The sequence below is a fragment of the Sorghum bicolor genome, chromosome 4, assembly GCF_000003195.3.
Source record: "Sorghum bicolor cultivar BTx623 chromosome 4, Sorghum_bicolor_NCBIv3, whole genome shotgun sequence".
NCBI lineage: Eukaryota > Viridiplantae > Streptophyta > Magnoliopsida > Poales > Poaceae > Sorghum > Sorghum bicolor.
The window spans coordinates 6,172,718-6,189,140 of record NC_012873.2 but is presented as its reverse complement, the minus strand read 5'-3'; the positions used below and the strand labels follow the sequence as shown (position 1 = coordinate 6,189,140).

Genomic DNA, 16,423 nt, shown 5'->3' with positions numbered 1-16,423 from the left:
CGCTAAAATAATATTCATTCGTACTAGCTGCTCGCAGAGAATAGATATTCTGGAAATGCTTATATGCTTTTTTTAGATTACAAGGAATAATTAATCATAAGTGCTGTGGGATGGATGGAGCGAGGTAGGATATTAGGCTATTATTAGGGGCTGTGTACAGTGCATATACAAAACCCTACGGCTCCTGATGCCGCGCTGAGGCTAAGCACGTGGGTGGCCTCTATAAACCCCCCTTCCTCTCCCCGCACTCCGACTCCAGAGCCCGCCCGCCCGCCCGCCCGCCCGCGCCCCAACACCGAGCCGAGCCGAGCCCCGCAGGCAGCCGCCCGGCCCAGGCAGCCACCACCCTGCCGACGGCCACATTGCGCGCTGCTGCCTCTCTCCCTCTCTCTCCGAGCCGGCCGGCCGCACCGTACCGAGCTAGCGAGCGAGGCGATGGACGCGGCGGCGGGGACGGCGGCGGCGCTGCCGGAGGCGTGGTCGCAGGTGCGCGCGCCGGTGATCGTGCCGCTGCTGCGGCTGGCGGTGGCCGTCTGCCTCACCATGTCCGTGCTGCTGTTCCTGGAGCGGATGTACATGGCCATCGTCATCACCGGCGTGCGCCTGCTGCGGTTCCGCCCCGACCGCCGGTACCGCTGCGACCCGTTGCCCGACGACGACCCGGAGCTGGGGTCCTCCGCGTTCCCCGTCGTGCTCGTCCAGATCCCCATGTTCAACGAGCGCGAGGTAAGCACGGGCCACCACCAGCATTAATTGCGTTTATTTACTCGCTCCGCCACCGCATTGCGCGCGTCTCTCTGACCGCCATTGCCGGCCGGCCGGCCAAGCGCTAGCTAGCTCGCTTTTAACGGAGAGCGCGGTTTAATTTGTTTCGAATAGTCCGGGATTTTTTTTTGGGGGGGGGGGGTCATTAATCTGATGTGTGCGGCGGCGGTGACGGCGCCGGCGTGCGTGTTGCATTGCAGGTGTACCAGCTATCCATCGGCGCCGTGTGCGGGCTGTCGTGGCCGGCGGACCGGCTGGTGGTGCAGGTGCTGGACGACTCCACGGACGAAATGATTAAGGTAATTACCGCTATTTACCGCCGGAGATTTACTACTACTGCTAATCATGTACAGTACTACTACTATTAGCAATACCATCAGCAGCAGCAGCGTTATCTTCTTCTGCCTGTCGGTGGGTGGCCATTGATATGTGGAGGGGGCGAGGGTAGAATAGGGATAGTAAAAAAAAGAGGCCTCTGGCTCTGGCTTTTTTACTTTTTTTAGAGTACTGTATAGTTTCGGTTCCGCTAGCCTTTTACTTTTGTGTCCCCAGCCGAATTGAAGGTGGCCGCAACGCCCGGGCATCCTGCCAGGCCTGGCCCCGACCACCCTTGTCCTCTTTACTCACGCTACAGGCCGCACCGCATCATGCTCCTCCGGCTGGCTACGCTTGTGTAGAAAAGGTGAAAAAATTCACATGTCTCATCACGTCCTTCCTCACTCAGGCCTTGTTCAGTTCGCAGAAACTTGTGAAAAAGATACTGTAGCACTTTTGTTTTTATTTGACAAACACTGTCTAATTATTGAGTAACTAGGCTCAAAAGATTTATCTCGCGGTTTACAGATAAACTGTGCAAATAGTTTTTGTTTTTATGTATATTTAATGTTTCATGCATGTGCCGCAAGATTCTATGTGACGGGGAACCTTGAAAATTTTTGGTAACTAAACAAGGCCTCACATGTCACGGCACCACCTTCATAGTTTTAGAAATTTTATTCCAAAAAAAAAAGTTGCAACAAAACAGGCAAGCTGCCCCATCCATTTTCAGTATTTTTGGCGGGAATGGGGAACCATGCATCATGGCTGCCTTGGTAATTAGGACACAGTTATAAGGGATTTCATGACGTATTATTTTTCATTAACGCGTGTGAAAAATATCTCCTCTGGCAGTAATAATATTGCAATAATAAAAAGGGGGAAATCTCACGGCACAATGGATTCGTCATCTCTCGGCATTATGGGCCATTGCGCTGCCATTCCTAGACCTAGCTAGAGCATTGATTTCTTGGGGGGACGTGTGTGTATGTGTATGTGTAGCAATGAATGCCCCCCCCCTAATTAAGCACAATCAGGGTAGTGATTAGAGCAAGTTTAATAATACAGCCCACTTGCTGACTGTAAGGTTCTTTACAGCCTTCTCCCAGCCCACCCATACAATAGTTAGCTATTCACTATTAATATATGACCCACTTATCTCTCTCACAAAGTTTCTTGATTATTGTGTCTAAGTTGGCTGTAAGCTTACAGCCTGCTTCTCTCTCTTCTCCCTTCTCTCCTCCACATCAGCATTTAGCCAGCTTACAGCTCACTATAATACTTGCTCTTAGGCGAGCTTCGGTGCCTCTTCCTCCTCCTTGCAATTTGCAAACAAAAAGATCCTAGCTAGGCACGTGCAAAAGCCGTGCAGAGTGTTGACCACCCTCCCTCAGTCACATTGGATCCCGGTTACCCTCTCCATTCTTTAGACTTTACAAATGGGTTAATTGCGTGCGGTATACGTTTAACTGTGCCGACGACGACACTAGTATAGTAATAGTTGAAAAATGTTTGTTTTATTAGCATCCATTTTTTTTGATTAATTAGTTACTACGGAGTAGTGCTAAGAGTCTGTTCGCTGATCTAAAAAGTCATGACCCAAAGTATATACTGCTGTCTGACCGAAAAAAATAGGTCTTATAAGACAAACAAACAAACTCGCTACCATGATTGGCAGACAAAATTAGAACTAATTGGGTATATGTGAACGACGTGACTGTGATGCAGGAAATGGTGCGGCTGGAGTGCGAGCGTTGGGCTCGGAAGGGGATCAACATAACGTACCAGATCCGTGACGACCGCAAGGGTTACAAGGCCGGCGCGCTGAGGGCCGGGATGAAGCACGCGTACGTGCGGGAGTGCGAGTACGTGGTGATCTTCGACGCCGACTTCCAGCCGGACCCGGACTTCCTCAAGCGCACCGTCCCTTACCTCGTCCACAACCCGGAGATCGCACTCGTCCAGGCACGATGGAGATTCGGTCAGTGTCGACTCATCATCATTTAAATACCTGCATTTTTTTTTCATCATTAGTATTATTATTACAGTACAGCTTTACTACTAGTTCTCTGGTGTCGGCTAGCCTAGTACTAGGAGTTAGTATGACAGTAAACAATGCAGGCTTATTTGGGTTGCGTCTAGATCAAGGTTTAGTGAATCACCACACCATGCATCATTTCATTGCCTTTCTTTTTTAATTAGTAAAAACTAAACTAAAAACCGGGGGGTGCGCAATTGACTTTCGCGTCCGAGGGCACGTGTCGAATGGCCTTGACTTTTGGGCCTACCAACAAGTGGAGTAGTAGTAGAGAGCCCCGAGCCGCTGCTGGATTATTCTACTACTACGCGGGCAACGAGTCCCCCAGATCAGACGCCAACGCCACCGACGGTCCTTCCAGTTCCAGTACCCCCCACCCCGGCACCTAGATCGCATCTCCGCCGTCGGTGCCTGAACAAGCGGTCCTGAGGACCGCTGGGCTCGGTCCCGGCTACATATGTCTCTTGCGGCCCCGTGCTGCTCTGCTGCTGCTCCTGGACGTGCCGCGCGGCGCGCGCTGCTGACAGCCGCATGGGATCCCACGTCTCTCTCCCTCGTGGGCCTGTCGCGTGGCCCTGCGTATGTACACAATGCGTCATATGTGCGCGTCACCGGGCGTACGAGGTACCTGGATCTCCTGCCGTTGGGATTCTACCTACGGTCTTCCTCCTCCGCCGGGACCGCATGGCTGCTCCGGCCAGGCAGGGCCGGACCACCGCCCCCATCGTCCGCGCGGACCGTCCGTCGGTTTGCTCGCCACCGGCACAGCACGCACGGCCTGTGTTGTCAGTCTCGTCGGCAGGGTCACGGCCCCCCGCCGCCGCGACGCCGTCGGTGATGGAGTTGTGCAGCTACAGTTATCTTTGGTTTATGTGCTGGCGATCCATCTGCAGGGACGTTTACTATTGGGGCGGGTCAGGGGGGCTCAGGAGTAGTAGCATATTCGCGCGTGACGCGGCAGAGGCAGAGGCAGCTGATCCACTGGTCGAGGATGGATGGTGGTGGTGGTTGTGTAATGGGGCAGATTCTTCACCGAACTGTGCCACGTGGGACTGAAGCTGTGCGTTGCTGCCCAGCCGAGCCCAGAATCCACAGACATTTGTCATTTGTGCGTGGTACATCTCCCCAACCGCAACCTTCAAAGGAGCACGGTAAAAAAGGTTTACAGTCAAGCTGCTTCACTCACACTCGACCCAGCCGCAGTGCCACCCATTCCTCTCTCATCCTTGTACTACTCCGTATGGTTGTGTCAAGTCCCTATCCAAAACTACATGAACTGATGTGTACGTGTCCCGGCTCCACCACGGCACAACAGTAGGCGGCCCCGTCCGTCGCGGCTGGACCGGTTTTCTGCATCCATGTGGTGACGGGCGGGGCTTGGGGCCGGCTGGCCGTCGGTGATCCCGGGACGGCGCGCGTGGTCGTGGGCGCGCTATAATTGACCGTGACCAGGACCCCGCCGCTGTCTGTGCTTTGCTGCAGTGCAGGCACGCCCCTGGATGCCTTGGGCCGAGCTCTCGATTCAGCAGCACTGCATCGTACTCCAATAAAGAACACGGTTATCAAGCTGCCATTAGTATCACTGCCCAGATGATAAGGACAGCCATCCAGATCCAGACAAGCATGCCGATTTTTTTTTTATATAAAGGGAGCTGTTATTATAGCAGTAGAATTTTCGTTCATGGGCTGTAGTAGTTCTTATTGTCCTTGGTCAAAGGGAGCCTACACGTAATCTTGACTCGGTAACGACGAAATACCACTTAATCTTGACTCCGGCACGGTGCAAATGTGCAATACCACTCTGTTTTTTCTTCACTTCTGTTTTTTTTTTCAGTATATAAATTTGGTTAAGTTTCAAAAGCCTCAACAAAGATAGAACAAGAATTACATCATTTTCCGGACAGAGTAAGAGTCACTGGATTGATTCCTTTCTAGCCTGACCACAAGCACATTGCTTGGTCTGCTGGTCCAATGGGTCGCGGACCAACCCAGAAGTGACAGAACACAAAGTGAACTGGGGGAAAAAAATCAGAGTACAAATGCACATGTCCCCACGGCTGTGCTGGCCCGTGCAGTAGTAAATTATTGGGTTTGTCTGGTCAGCCGAGCAAGAAGTAGTATATATACGGTCTTTTATCGCGGTGATGATTTCTACCTGCACAATTTTACTGTCACTTGTTTCCGTCATTATTATTTTGAGGATGACCATGAATCCACGGGAGCGAAGATGATGAGTATCGAGTAATTGATGGTCATATCTGATACGAAGATGATGAGTATCGAGTAATTGATGGTCATATCTGATATTCTGATTGTTGTCTGTCCTTGTGGTGATCAGTGAACGCGGACGAGTGCTTGATGACGCGGATGCAGGAGATGTCCCTGGACTACCACTTCACCGTGGAGCAGGAAGTGAGCTCCTCCGTCTGCGCCTTCTTTGGGTTCAACGGTAAACCAAGCTCACAACCAGTGCCCATCTGTCCATCCACATGTAGTTTGCACACAACACTTCTGCATTTCGTTCATAGCATCAGCTGATCAGTTTCGGCAACCAGGCACCGCTGGCGTGTGGCGCATCTCTGCGATAAACGAGGCCGGAGGGTGGAAGGACCGGACCACGGTGGAGGACATGGATCTTGCCATCCGGGCCAGCCTCAAGGGTTGGAAGTTTGTCTACCTTGGCGATGTTCAGGTACAGTTTATACCAATCATGGCATCCAACAATTTCGGATAGAATCCAAGGTGCCTTTCTGGCATTGCTATCATTGAGCTGAAGACGTTTTTCTTCTTTTTGAGACAATAGTGCATTCATATTGCACAAAGAGGAAAGTGAGATTTACCCATGATGTGTCCAATTTGATTTCAGGTGAAAAGTGAGCTGCCGAGTACCTTCAAGGCTTTTCGGTTCCAGCAGCACAGGTGGTCGTGCGGCCCGGCAAACTTGTTCAGGAAAATGCTCATGGAGATTGTGACAAATAAGGTCTGTCCAAACACGAATTCTCAAGAATTTAAACTCACTAAGCACAGTACATCTGACTGAACTTGGAAATTTATGTGAAGTAGAACATGCTGTAACTCTGCATGCTATTGACTGTTTTGCAGAAAGTGACGATCTGGAAGAAGATCCATGTCATCTACAACTTTTTCTTGATACGCAAGATCATTGCACATATTATCACCTTTTCGTTCTACTGCCTCGTCATCCCAGCAACGATCTTTGTCCCCGAGGTCCGCATACCGAAGTGGGGCTGTGTCTACATTCCCTCAGCCATTACCCTTATGAACTCTGTTGGCACTCCCAGGTGAAAATCTTTTAGACAACCTCATAAAGCCAATGAAGCATATTCATCCATCAATGATTCTAGGTGATCAAACCACATAATTACCTAACCTGATGGCATCAATTTTGCAGGTCATTTCACTTGCTTTTCTTCTGGGTCGCCTTTGAGAACGTCATGTCCCTGCACAGAACAAAAGCCACATTGATCGGCTTGTTAGAGGCTGGCAGGGCGAATGAATGGGTTGTGACAGCGAAGCTCGGCAGCGCTATGAAGATGAAAGCAGCTAATAAAGCGGGACTCAGGAAACAGTTCATGAGGATATGGGAGAGGTATGGAGCAATTAAATCTACTATTTCCCCGGTGTTCTCTTAAATCCTGCAACTAATTTCCAGCAACATTATTCAGGCTGCACGTTACGGAGCTCGGTGTGGCAGCCTTCCTCTTCTCCTGCGGATGGTATGATTTTGCATATGGGAGGGACCATTTTTTCATCTACCTCTTCTTCCAGTCCGTAGCATTCTTCATTGTCGGTATCGGCTATGTCGGCACAATCGTCCCGCAGTCGTAACAGAAGCATGTTCGAAGCATGTTCAGATCATCCGCCTCTGGTTTTCGCATTGTCTTCAGCAAGTTTCGTAGTGGATAACCAGTTTGAAGTAAAGATCATGCGGTCCTCTCTTCCATCGTCTTTTTGGGGGACCGACCATGTAGCCTTCGGTTGCATGTGCAGTGCTACTGTAAAATAGGAAAGCAGTGTTGCAAGATCACTGCAGGAAAGTTTAGAGATTGGTGCCATATGGGCAGGAAATGTCGTGGTGTTTTTGCTTATATATTATAGCAACTATGTGCTGTGTTTTAAGGGGGGGCAGGATGGCTGCTTCCAATGTACTAGTAACATACAGAAAAACAGGTTCAGACATGTGTTGAGGAAAAAAAAAAATCAAGTGTTCATCCTTCTCTTGTACGATGCTACATTTTACATGTGTTCTCCTGTTGTGTGGGTGTATTAGTTAGTATGAAGCAGTGGCCTCTAATGAGTGTCCTAGAGGCAGTATGAAGTGATTAAGTGAAATAATCCCTCTCTTTTCGGAACTCTAGCGTATTTTAAATAGAAAAGGTGAGACAAATTAAGTTTTGACTGTTTATTTCTCTTACAATTACAATATACTCCAACCTCTGTTCCTAATTGAATTTTGTTTTTAGCTTTGACCTAAGTGAAGCTTCTCTAGTTTTAATCAAGTTTATAAAAATTACACAAACATCTAAAATAACAAACTAGATTCATTAGATACACCATGAAATATATTTTGATACTGCATTTATTTGATCCCGTAGATGTTAATATATTTTTCTATGAACTTGGTCAGAGTTAGAATAAATTCTATTACTGTCATTTGCTAAAGAAGCAATATCACCTTGGAGATGCTTTGAATACAAATCTATTGCGCAAGTTTATGTCATAAACATATATAATTTGACGAGTTGCTACTTGCTAGTCAAAGTTTGTAAAATTCAACTCTTTCCTCTAAAAATAAGATTATCATTCTGGACAGAGGAATTAGTGTGTTAGTCCACATGAGAAATTAGATATCTCTTGGGCATGAAACTCAAGTCCTGTTTCAAACCGGTCGTTACCTTTGAGAGTAGCCTCAGTGTGAAAATTGTGCATAATAGTCAATATCCAAAGAAATCACAATCATTTGTGCATTTTAAAAAATCACGTTCCTCCATTTTTTTTTGAATAACCTGGATACGCAAGAGAGGTTTTCCATTCCAGAACTTTCCTAAAGGCAGAAAATAGCAAAATATATTTTTTCCCTGAAAATGCTGCAAATCGCCTTGAAAGGTCCAAAACGTGGTCCGACTGCACGCAGGCCGCAATGGGCGTATTTGTGGCCGGGCGGACATCTCGCGGCAGGCTCACCCGCGATACCATGGGCCAAGGCCTGTCCTGAAAGCAATCTTAGAGCCAAAATATCCAAATCACCTGATTACATTTGAGATTACACGGCGGGGACTACCAGAATTCCTTAGTATTATTATCAGCCATTTTAGCTACATAGTTTCTGCGATGTATCAAAATGTATATCTAAGTGTATACTTATATATTTTAAAAAAAATCAAAGTAACTTATAATTTAGATTATGGATTCTTTTGGTTGGCATTCAGGCTTAATATATCATAAAATAATTATTAAAAAATAATGGGAAGAATTACAAGTGAAGATAATGGTCAGAAAAATATGACTTAGAAAATGAATGGATTGTAGGCTAAATTTGCCGTAACTGAGGCACCCTCTATCATAAATTAATCATTTTGGCTTTTCTAGGTATATAGCTTTTGCTAACCTATAAATTAGAACGATGGGAGTATATACAACCTGTTTGCTTGAGCTTATCAGCTGAATCTGTTAGTCATTCAGCAGTATTTTTTTCTCACAACAAATCAGCGAACAGTACTTTCTGTCATGGCTTGGTAAATATAACTTAGTCGTTTGGCCACGGGGCATGGACTCACTATTTGCCTAACTCTTCCTAAGGTTTCGTGATGGATTTTCTTTTTACAGAAGTGCGGCAAGACTAACCTTAATATACTTAGGTTAAAAAAAATACATGGCAAGTATAGTTGCAACCAAAACATGCCCTTCGGTTTAGTCATCTCTTTTGCTAATTCCCTCCTGTCTCCTGTCTTTTTCAGAATTTTTTTCCTGTGTGTTTACTTGGCATGCAATTATTGCACATAAGCCATACCATTCTTTCAATCATACTATCAGCTAATATGCCTCTCCCGCCACCGAAAAGCCAAACGGCTCTTTATCTTCCATGCCCCGTGTTCCATATTCCGTAGTCTGGGTCCATACACCAGCGTGACACTACTCTATATGTTAGACGCTTCATGCTTGTGTGTTTTGATCCGCTTGACCGATCAATCGCTGAAAGCTACTCTAATAAATTTCAGCATTCTAAACGAGGAGTGTGTGGGTAGCACACCGAAGGCACCTATTATTTATGAACACTTTTGTGCCAAATGTTAACGTGCGGTTAATGTTGATATGTTGGCATTATCATTAAGTATCCTGTAAATTGTTGGTGACTAGTACTCCATTCATCTCAAAAAGATGTACATATCTTGTTATTTGAAAAGTCAATTAATCTTAAGTTTAACCAAATATATAAAAAAGACACTAATATTTATTATGCTGAATAGATATAATTAGATTAATTAATTACAAAATATATTTCTATAGTAAATCTATTCAGATATATAAATATTGTTGCTACTTTTAATCAATACACATAGTTGAACTCAATTAGTTGATTCCTCAAAAAATGAGATGTGTATTATTGTTTCTTGAGGAGTACTTGCTCTATCCTAAAATAATTATCATTCTTGTTTCTCGAGGAATCAAATAATTTTAACTAGAAGCGAATATATAAAGTAAAATATCAATTTATACTATACAATTAGTATCATTGGATAGATTTTCGAATCTATTTTCATAATAAAATCATTTGAAAATATAAATAATGTTAATATTTTTCTACAAATCTAGTCAAAATTAAAAAAAAAATAACCGACATGAATGTAAGGTGACATTTATTTTGAATCGGAGGGAGTCTATGACATAGAGATAATGCTCATACTAGCAAAACATTCCTTGTGCCGGTTTATGTAGACCAGGCCTAGCGAAGCTTAGAACTGAGATCATCTGTGTGTGTGTCCACTTGTGAGAAGAAAACATATTAATAACCACCACCTCCTCTGTTCTCATCTGCCCGCGGTTGGTCCACCTCCTCCCCTCCTCTGGCCTCTGCGGGCGCGCTCTCCTCCCGCTCCCGGCCATGTCGTCGCCGCCGGAGGATGTCACGGTGGGCATGGAGGAGGAGCAGCGGCCCCTGAACCGGGCACTGCTCCACCGGAGCGCCACCAACAACACCTCCCAGGTGGCCATGGTCGGCTCCAATCCTTGCCCTATCGAGAGCCTCGACTACGAGTAAGCAAAGCAAACGCCTCTGCTCCCTCCCTTCTTTGGCATTGTTCGATCCACTTGGCAAATTCAGCTCATTCGCTTAAGATTATCTGCCGAATCTATTAGTCATTCAATATGCGTTTCTTGCTCGAGTTGTCAGTCACTCAAACAAAACTCATGTTATTTAGTCTGCAATATCTGCCCGATCGATCGATCAATCGATGCATCCCTTGTTTGGTGTGTGAGTGACTGCTGGATTGGATTGGATGACGTATTTACAGGATGATAGAGAACGAGCTGTTCGACCAGAACTGGAGGACGAGGTCCAAGGGCGACCAGGTGCGGTACGTGGTGCTCAAGTGGGCCTTCTGCTTCGCCATCGGCATCCTCACCGGCACCGTCGGCTTCGTCATCAACCTCGCCGTCGAGAACGTCGCCGGCTTCAAGCACCAGGCCGTCTCCGCCCTCATGGACTCCACCAGGTGTGCCTTGCCCTGCCTTTTGCCCCTTTCATTGTCCTATGGAGTATATACCATTACCAAAAAGGCAAAAAAAAAAAGTGGATCGATTTAGAAGGCAACAAATGGTCCTTGAGTTTTGTCTCTACGTACTTTGTCCACGCAGTATATGCCGACCTTTATAGCTGTTTCAGATCTATCTGATCATCATGTTCCTGTGGTGCATTTGTACTGTACGCATGCAGCTACTGGACGGCGTTCTGGGTGTTCGCCGGCGGCAACCTGGCGCTGCTGCTGCTGGCGTCGTCGATCACGTCGTTCGTGTCGCCGGCGGCCGGCGGGTCGGGGATCCCGGAGGTCAAGGCGTACCTCAACGGCGTCGACGCGCCCAACATCTTCTCCCTGCGGACCCTCGCTGTCAAGGTGCGTCGTCGTCGTGCGTGTCTGTTGGTGTTCCTATCCTTTCCTATCCTGCCAGGCCTCGCCGTCGCTTTCTTGCTGCCTGCACATGGCCCCCACCTCGCCGCTGCCAGCTCAGCTGTGTGCACCTGGATTGTTCACAAACACTAATGACTAATGTAGCAAGGACTGACATCAGTTCCTCCAAGTGCATAATGGCCACGAGAAACCGAGCAATCTGCCAAAAAAAAAACAAAAAAACAAACAAAGAAAAGATCGATGCATTGCACGGGACAGAGTAGACTTCTATGCGAAGAGTTTACTACTGCAGTTTTCGCATTATTAAATCTGGGAGCATGTCTGCATGTTCTTACCGCAAATACTTTTTCTATGATTTGTTTTGATGTCAGGGGCGCCACCAATAATGAAGGGCACGGGATTTTTCTATTTATGTTGTGTGGATCATCACGCCACTCATGTAGTAGATGTTTGCTAAGGACGTCATAGGATTTTGACTTCATAATATAATGTATATTTCCTTCTCAAATCCGCATTATACCTCACAACAAAGTCGATTATATTCCCGCAAAAGTATACTCATTATATATCCATAGTTTTTTTTAAAAGAGCGTGAACCATCAAGATAAAAATGTAAAACTTCCGTAGCGTTCACAGTCCAACATTATATTATATTATGTAGTCAAAATCCTATGACGTAAGAATTGACAAATATATTGTCACAAGGGTCAGTCAATCCTGACGAAATCATTTGCATCTTTAGCTTACCTTTATCGTTTTATTAGTGACACTGACTCATTTTTGGCTGTTTCCACCCTTGGATACACAATAAAAAAAGGAGAAAGAAGGTCGTTGTAAATCTTTGAACTTTAACCTCGGTATATATGTTTCGTGTACTCTAAAATAAACATATACTCGCAAAATATGTCCACTTTACCAACTCTCCCTCCCGGAAAGTAGAACAAAGTACTAGTCTCTTTTGTTCAAATATTAATAGACATTCTGTTTTTCTAAACGCTAAACGGTAAACAGTCGGTCACCTGCCGTTTAGTCATTATTCGGGCTAAAGTCTATTAAACGGGCTAAACGGTCAATTAAACGGGCTAAATAGATTATTAAACAAAAACGGTGTACCACTGTGTAACGTTTATACGGTGTTTAAATGGTCTAAACGACCGTTTAGGCGAACCATATTTATATATAGCATATAGTCTAAGGTCTGGTTTGATAGCTCTTGAGGCTCAGGTTTTAACTCCCCGTGTATTTGTAGCAAGAAACCATTTTTCTTTTTTCTCTCACAAAAGGAACTAAGAGTTGATGAAGCAACTATTTTTTGCTTCACCGACTCCTATTCCTCCGCATACTATAGCAAAGAGCTAGAGTCTTTTGGAGCTGTCATAAATAGGGCCTAAGAATGAATTGGAATTCACTTGCCATCTAGTTAAAGATGAGACTAGTGGTTTTTAAATGGCTTTGAGAAATAGAGAATGTAGACATAATTCACCATTTAATTGGAACATGTGTCGCGGCGGGATGGTGGTGGCAGCGGTGGCACGTCAAGAGAAAGAAGACGGCGAAGAAAAAATTTGGAGTGCTCTCGGAGCCAAAACAGCCGAGCAACGGATAGACATATCCTTATAAAATTGGCAGGAGTGAAAATTTGTAGAAAAATTTAGTGGCACTATGCACTTTCATAAATTGATTTCGAGATAATGAAATATATTCACACATTGTCCTAGAGCAAATAAAGGGAGTGTTTGGTTGGGGGTGTTAAAATTTATTAATTACTGTAGTATTTTCGTTTTATTTGGTAATTTGTGTCCAATCATGCACTAATTATGTTTAAAAAATCGTCTCACAAATTATTCTTTAGCTATGTTTTTAATTTCGTAAATAATCTATATTTAATAATTCATACAAGTGTCAAACATTCGATGCGGTAGGCGGTAAAGTTTACCACCTCCTACCAAACCTGGTCTAAAACAAGTACTCCCTCCGGTCCATTTTATCTGGCGCAGGTTAGAATGACACGGTCTCCTAGATTACATTTTGACCATTCATTTATTTTATATTATATTATTTATGCTTATAAACTTATAATCATTAGATAGTATAATTCTTTACAAATCTAATTATATAAAATTTGTGTTATAACAGTTAATAATTATTAGTCTAATTAATGGTCAAAGTTTTAAAAGTTTGAATCTTGGTATATGTGTGCGCCAGATAAAATGGACCGGAGGGAGTACTTCACTGATGATCAGTGTCCAAAATTTGCCTTGAACGAAAGTTGAGCTGTGTCTTTTGCATGTAGTACTCAAACTGGTGGCACTGTACATGCTGATGTGCAGGTCGTGGGGAACATCGCGGGCGTATCATCGTCGCTGCACGTCGGCAAGGCGGGGCCGATGGTCCACACCGGCGCGTGCATCGCCGCCATCTTCGGGCAGGGAGGCTCCCGCAAGTACGGCCTCACCTGCCGCTGGCTGCGCTACTTCAAGAACGACCGGGACCGGCGCGACCTGGTGACCATCGGCGCCGGCGCCGGGGTGGCGGCGGCGTTCCGCGCGCCCGTCGGCGGCGTGCTGTTCGCTCTCGAGTCCCTCTCGTCGTGGTGGCGCAGCGCGCTCATCTGGCGCTCCTTCTTCACGACGGCCGTGGTGGCGGTGGTGCTCCGCCTCTTCATCGAGCTGTGCGCGTCCGGGCGGTGCGGCATGTTCGGCCGCGGCGGCCTCATCATGTACGACGTGAGCACCATTTTCGACGACCTCATGACCTACCACCTCAAGGACATCCCCACCGTCATCCTCATCGGCGTCACCGGCGCCCTCCTCGGCGGCCTCTACAACTTCCTCATGATCAAGGTTCTCCGAGTCTACAACGCCATCAACGAGTATGCATGCATTCTAGTGTCGTCCTCATGATTAATTTGTTGGTCGATCGAATTTCGATTAACTAAGGACTTGTTTAGATTCAAAAAGTTTTTGAATTTTAACACTATAGCATTTTCGTTTTTATTTGACAAACATTGTCTAATCATAGAGTAACTAGGCTTAAAAGATTTGTCTCGCGATTTACAGGCAAACTGTCAAATTAATTTTTATTTTTGTCTATATTTAATGCTCCATGTATATACTGCAAGATTCGGTGTGACAAGAAATCTTGAAAATTTTTTGGTTTTGGGGTAAACTAAACAAGCCCTAAATGTAGGAGTAATCATTAAATTTGCAGGAGAGGAGGAGCGCACAAGCTGCTGTTAGCGGCCACCGTCTCCATGGTGACGTCGTGCTGCGTGTTCGGCCTGCCATGGCTGGCGCCGTGCCGGCCGTGCCCGACGACGGGGCCGCTAGCGTCGCCGGACGGGACGTGCCACGCGCTGAACCGTTTCCGGCGGTTCCACTGCCCGGCGGGGCACTACAACGACCTCGCCAGCCTGTTCCTCAACATCAACGACGACGCCATCCGCAACCTCTACACCACGGGCACCAACGACGTGTACCACCCGGCGTCCATGGCCATCTTCTTCGTGGCGTCGTACGCGCTCGGCGTGCTGAGCTACGGCGTGGTGGCGCCGTCGGGTCTCTTCGTCCCCATCATCCTCACCGGCGCCACCTACGGCCGCCTCGTCGCCATGCTGCTCGGCGGCCGGTCCGGCCTCGACCACGGCCTCGTCGCCATCCTCGGCTCCGCGTCCTTCCTCGGCGGGACGCTCCGGATGACGGTGTCCGTGTGCGTCATCATCCTCGAGCTCACCAACAACCTGCTCCTCCTCCCGCTCGTCATGCTCGTGCTGCTCATCTCCAAGACGGTCGCCGACTCCTTCAACTCCAGCATCTACGACCTCATCCTGCGCCTCAAGGGCCTGCCGCACCTCGACGGCCACGCCGAGCCGTACATGCGGCAGCTCACCGTCGGCGACGTGGTGGCCGGCCCGCTGCGGAGCTTCGGCGGCGTCGAGAAGGTCGGGAGCGTCGTGCACACGCTGCGGACCACGGGGCACCACGCGTTCCCCGTCGTCGACGAGCCGCCATTCTCGCCGGGGCCGCCGGTGCTCTACGGCCTGGTGCTGCGCGCGCACCTGCTGGTGCTGCTCAAGAAGAGGGAGTTCCTGGCGGCGCCCGAGCGGTGCCGGAAGGAGTACGTGGCCGGGAGGTTCCAGGCGGAGGACTTCGACAAGCGCGGGTCCGGGAAGCAGGACGCCATCGCCGACGTGGTGCTGTCGCCGGAGGAGATGGAGATGTACGTCGACCTTCACCCCTTCACCAACACGTCGCCGTACACGGTGGTCGAGACCATGTCGCTGGCAAAGGCGCTCGTGCTGTTCCGGGAGGTCGGTCTGCGCCACCTCCTCGTCGTGCCCAAGGCCTGCGATGTAAGTGCCGGCGTGCCGCACATCCTGTCGTTTGACTTTTTTGACATCAATTTTGACTACTCATCTTATTTAAAAATTTATACAAAATATCATTTCTTTTGTCGTGGCTTGTTTATTAATCAAAGTTTTTCAAGAATGACCGATAAAAAAAGTCAAACGTCTTATAATTTGAGATGGAGAGAGTACCAAACATAGCCTTGTTGATTTGGCTGATAAGACATGATAAAAAGTACTGTTGGCTCATTTATTATGAAAAAAAAATATTATGAATTCGGCTAATAAGCTTTCATTTTTATTTTGTCATATATATTATGTATGTGCTCCTGACGATATATATATGTTTGCAGAGGTCGCCGGTGGTGGGCATCTTGACGAGGCATGACTTCATGCCGGAGCACATCCTGGGGCTGCACCCTGTGCTTCTAAAAAGCAGGTGGAAGAGGCTCCGGTGGCAGAGGGGCGCCGTGGCCAAGTACTTGCGCTCGCTCATTGAGTGGGTCGCCAACAGCGGATGAATGAAGCAGATACATTGCTGGCAGGATGCTGCTGGCTTGTGTAGATTAAAGGAGTCATTGTGTACTGTGTTTGTGAAATAACAGCAGCTGCTGATAGCTTCATATATATACACATGCATATATGTGCATTCAAAATTTTGTCTTCGCTTCTTCATTTATGTTTATATATTTTCCTTGTGTGGAGGAAGATGAGTTTGCCATATTGCTTTATGTCTTCTACATTTATTGAGTTTGATATATAGTTTTCTTGTAGGTCGAGGGTCCATTACTGAAGTAAGAATTAATGTTTTTT

General features: G+C 47.0%; 2 protein-coding genes across 2 annotated transcripts; both read left to right on the top strand.

The window, feature by feature from the left end:
* Window positions 266-7,363, top strand: LOC8079457 (glucomannan 4-beta-mannosyltransferase 1). The gene is made up of 9 exons (XM_002453415.2): window positions 266-726; window positions 966-1,064; window positions 2,809-3,061; window positions 5,457-5,567; window positions 5,674-5,810; window positions 5,985-6,098; window positions 6,221-6,420; window positions 6,531-6,728; window positions 6,805-7,363. The coding sequence occupies exons 1-9, from the start codon at window positions 436-438 to the stop codon at window positions 6,965-6,967; spliced, it is 1,566 nt and encodes a 521-aa protein (XP_002453460.1). The 5' UTR covers window positions 266-435; the 3' UTR covers window positions 6,968-7,363.
* LOC8079456 (putative chloride channel-like protein CLC-g) lies at window positions 10,172-16,383 on the top strand. Its single transcript, XM_002453414.2, has 6 exons — window positions 10,172-10,393; window positions 10,651-10,851; window positions 11,073-11,250; window positions 13,596-14,137; window positions 14,476-15,616; window positions 15,964-16,383. The coding sequence occupies exons 1-6, from the start codon at window positions 10,242-10,244 to the stop codon at window positions 16,129-16,131; spliced, it is 2,382 nt and encodes a 793-aa protein (XP_002453459.1). The 5' UTR covers window positions 10,172-10,241; the 3' UTR covers window positions 16,132-16,383.

Excerpts from the sequence above, each read along its gene's own strand:
- LOC8079457 (XM_002453415.2), top strand. The coding sequence starts at position 436 with ATGGACGCGGCGGCGGGGACGGCGGCGGCGCTGCCGGAGGCGTGGTCG. Across the intron at positions 3,062-5,456 it reads CCAGGCACGATGGAGATTCG|TGAACGCGGACGAGTGCTTG; the intron begins GTCAGTGTCGAC and ends TGTGGTGATCAG. Across the intron at positions 6,729-6,804 it reads TTCATGAGGATATGGGAGAG|GCTGCACGTTACGGAGCTCG; the intron begins GTATGGAGCAAT and ends AACATTATTCAG.
- LOC8079456 (XM_002453414.2), top strand. The coding sequence starts at position 10,242 with ATGTCGTCGCCGCCGGAGGATGTCACGGTGGGCATGGAGGAGGAGCAG. Across the intron at positions 10,852-11,072 it reads GCCCTCATGGACTCCACCAG|CTACTGGACGGCGTTCTGGG; the intron begins GTGTGCCTTGCC and ends GTACGCATGCAG. Across the intron at positions 11,251-13,595 it reads TGCGGACCCTCGCTGTCAAG|GTCGTGGGGAACATCGCGGG; the intron begins GTGCGTCGTCGT and ends GCTGATGTGCAG.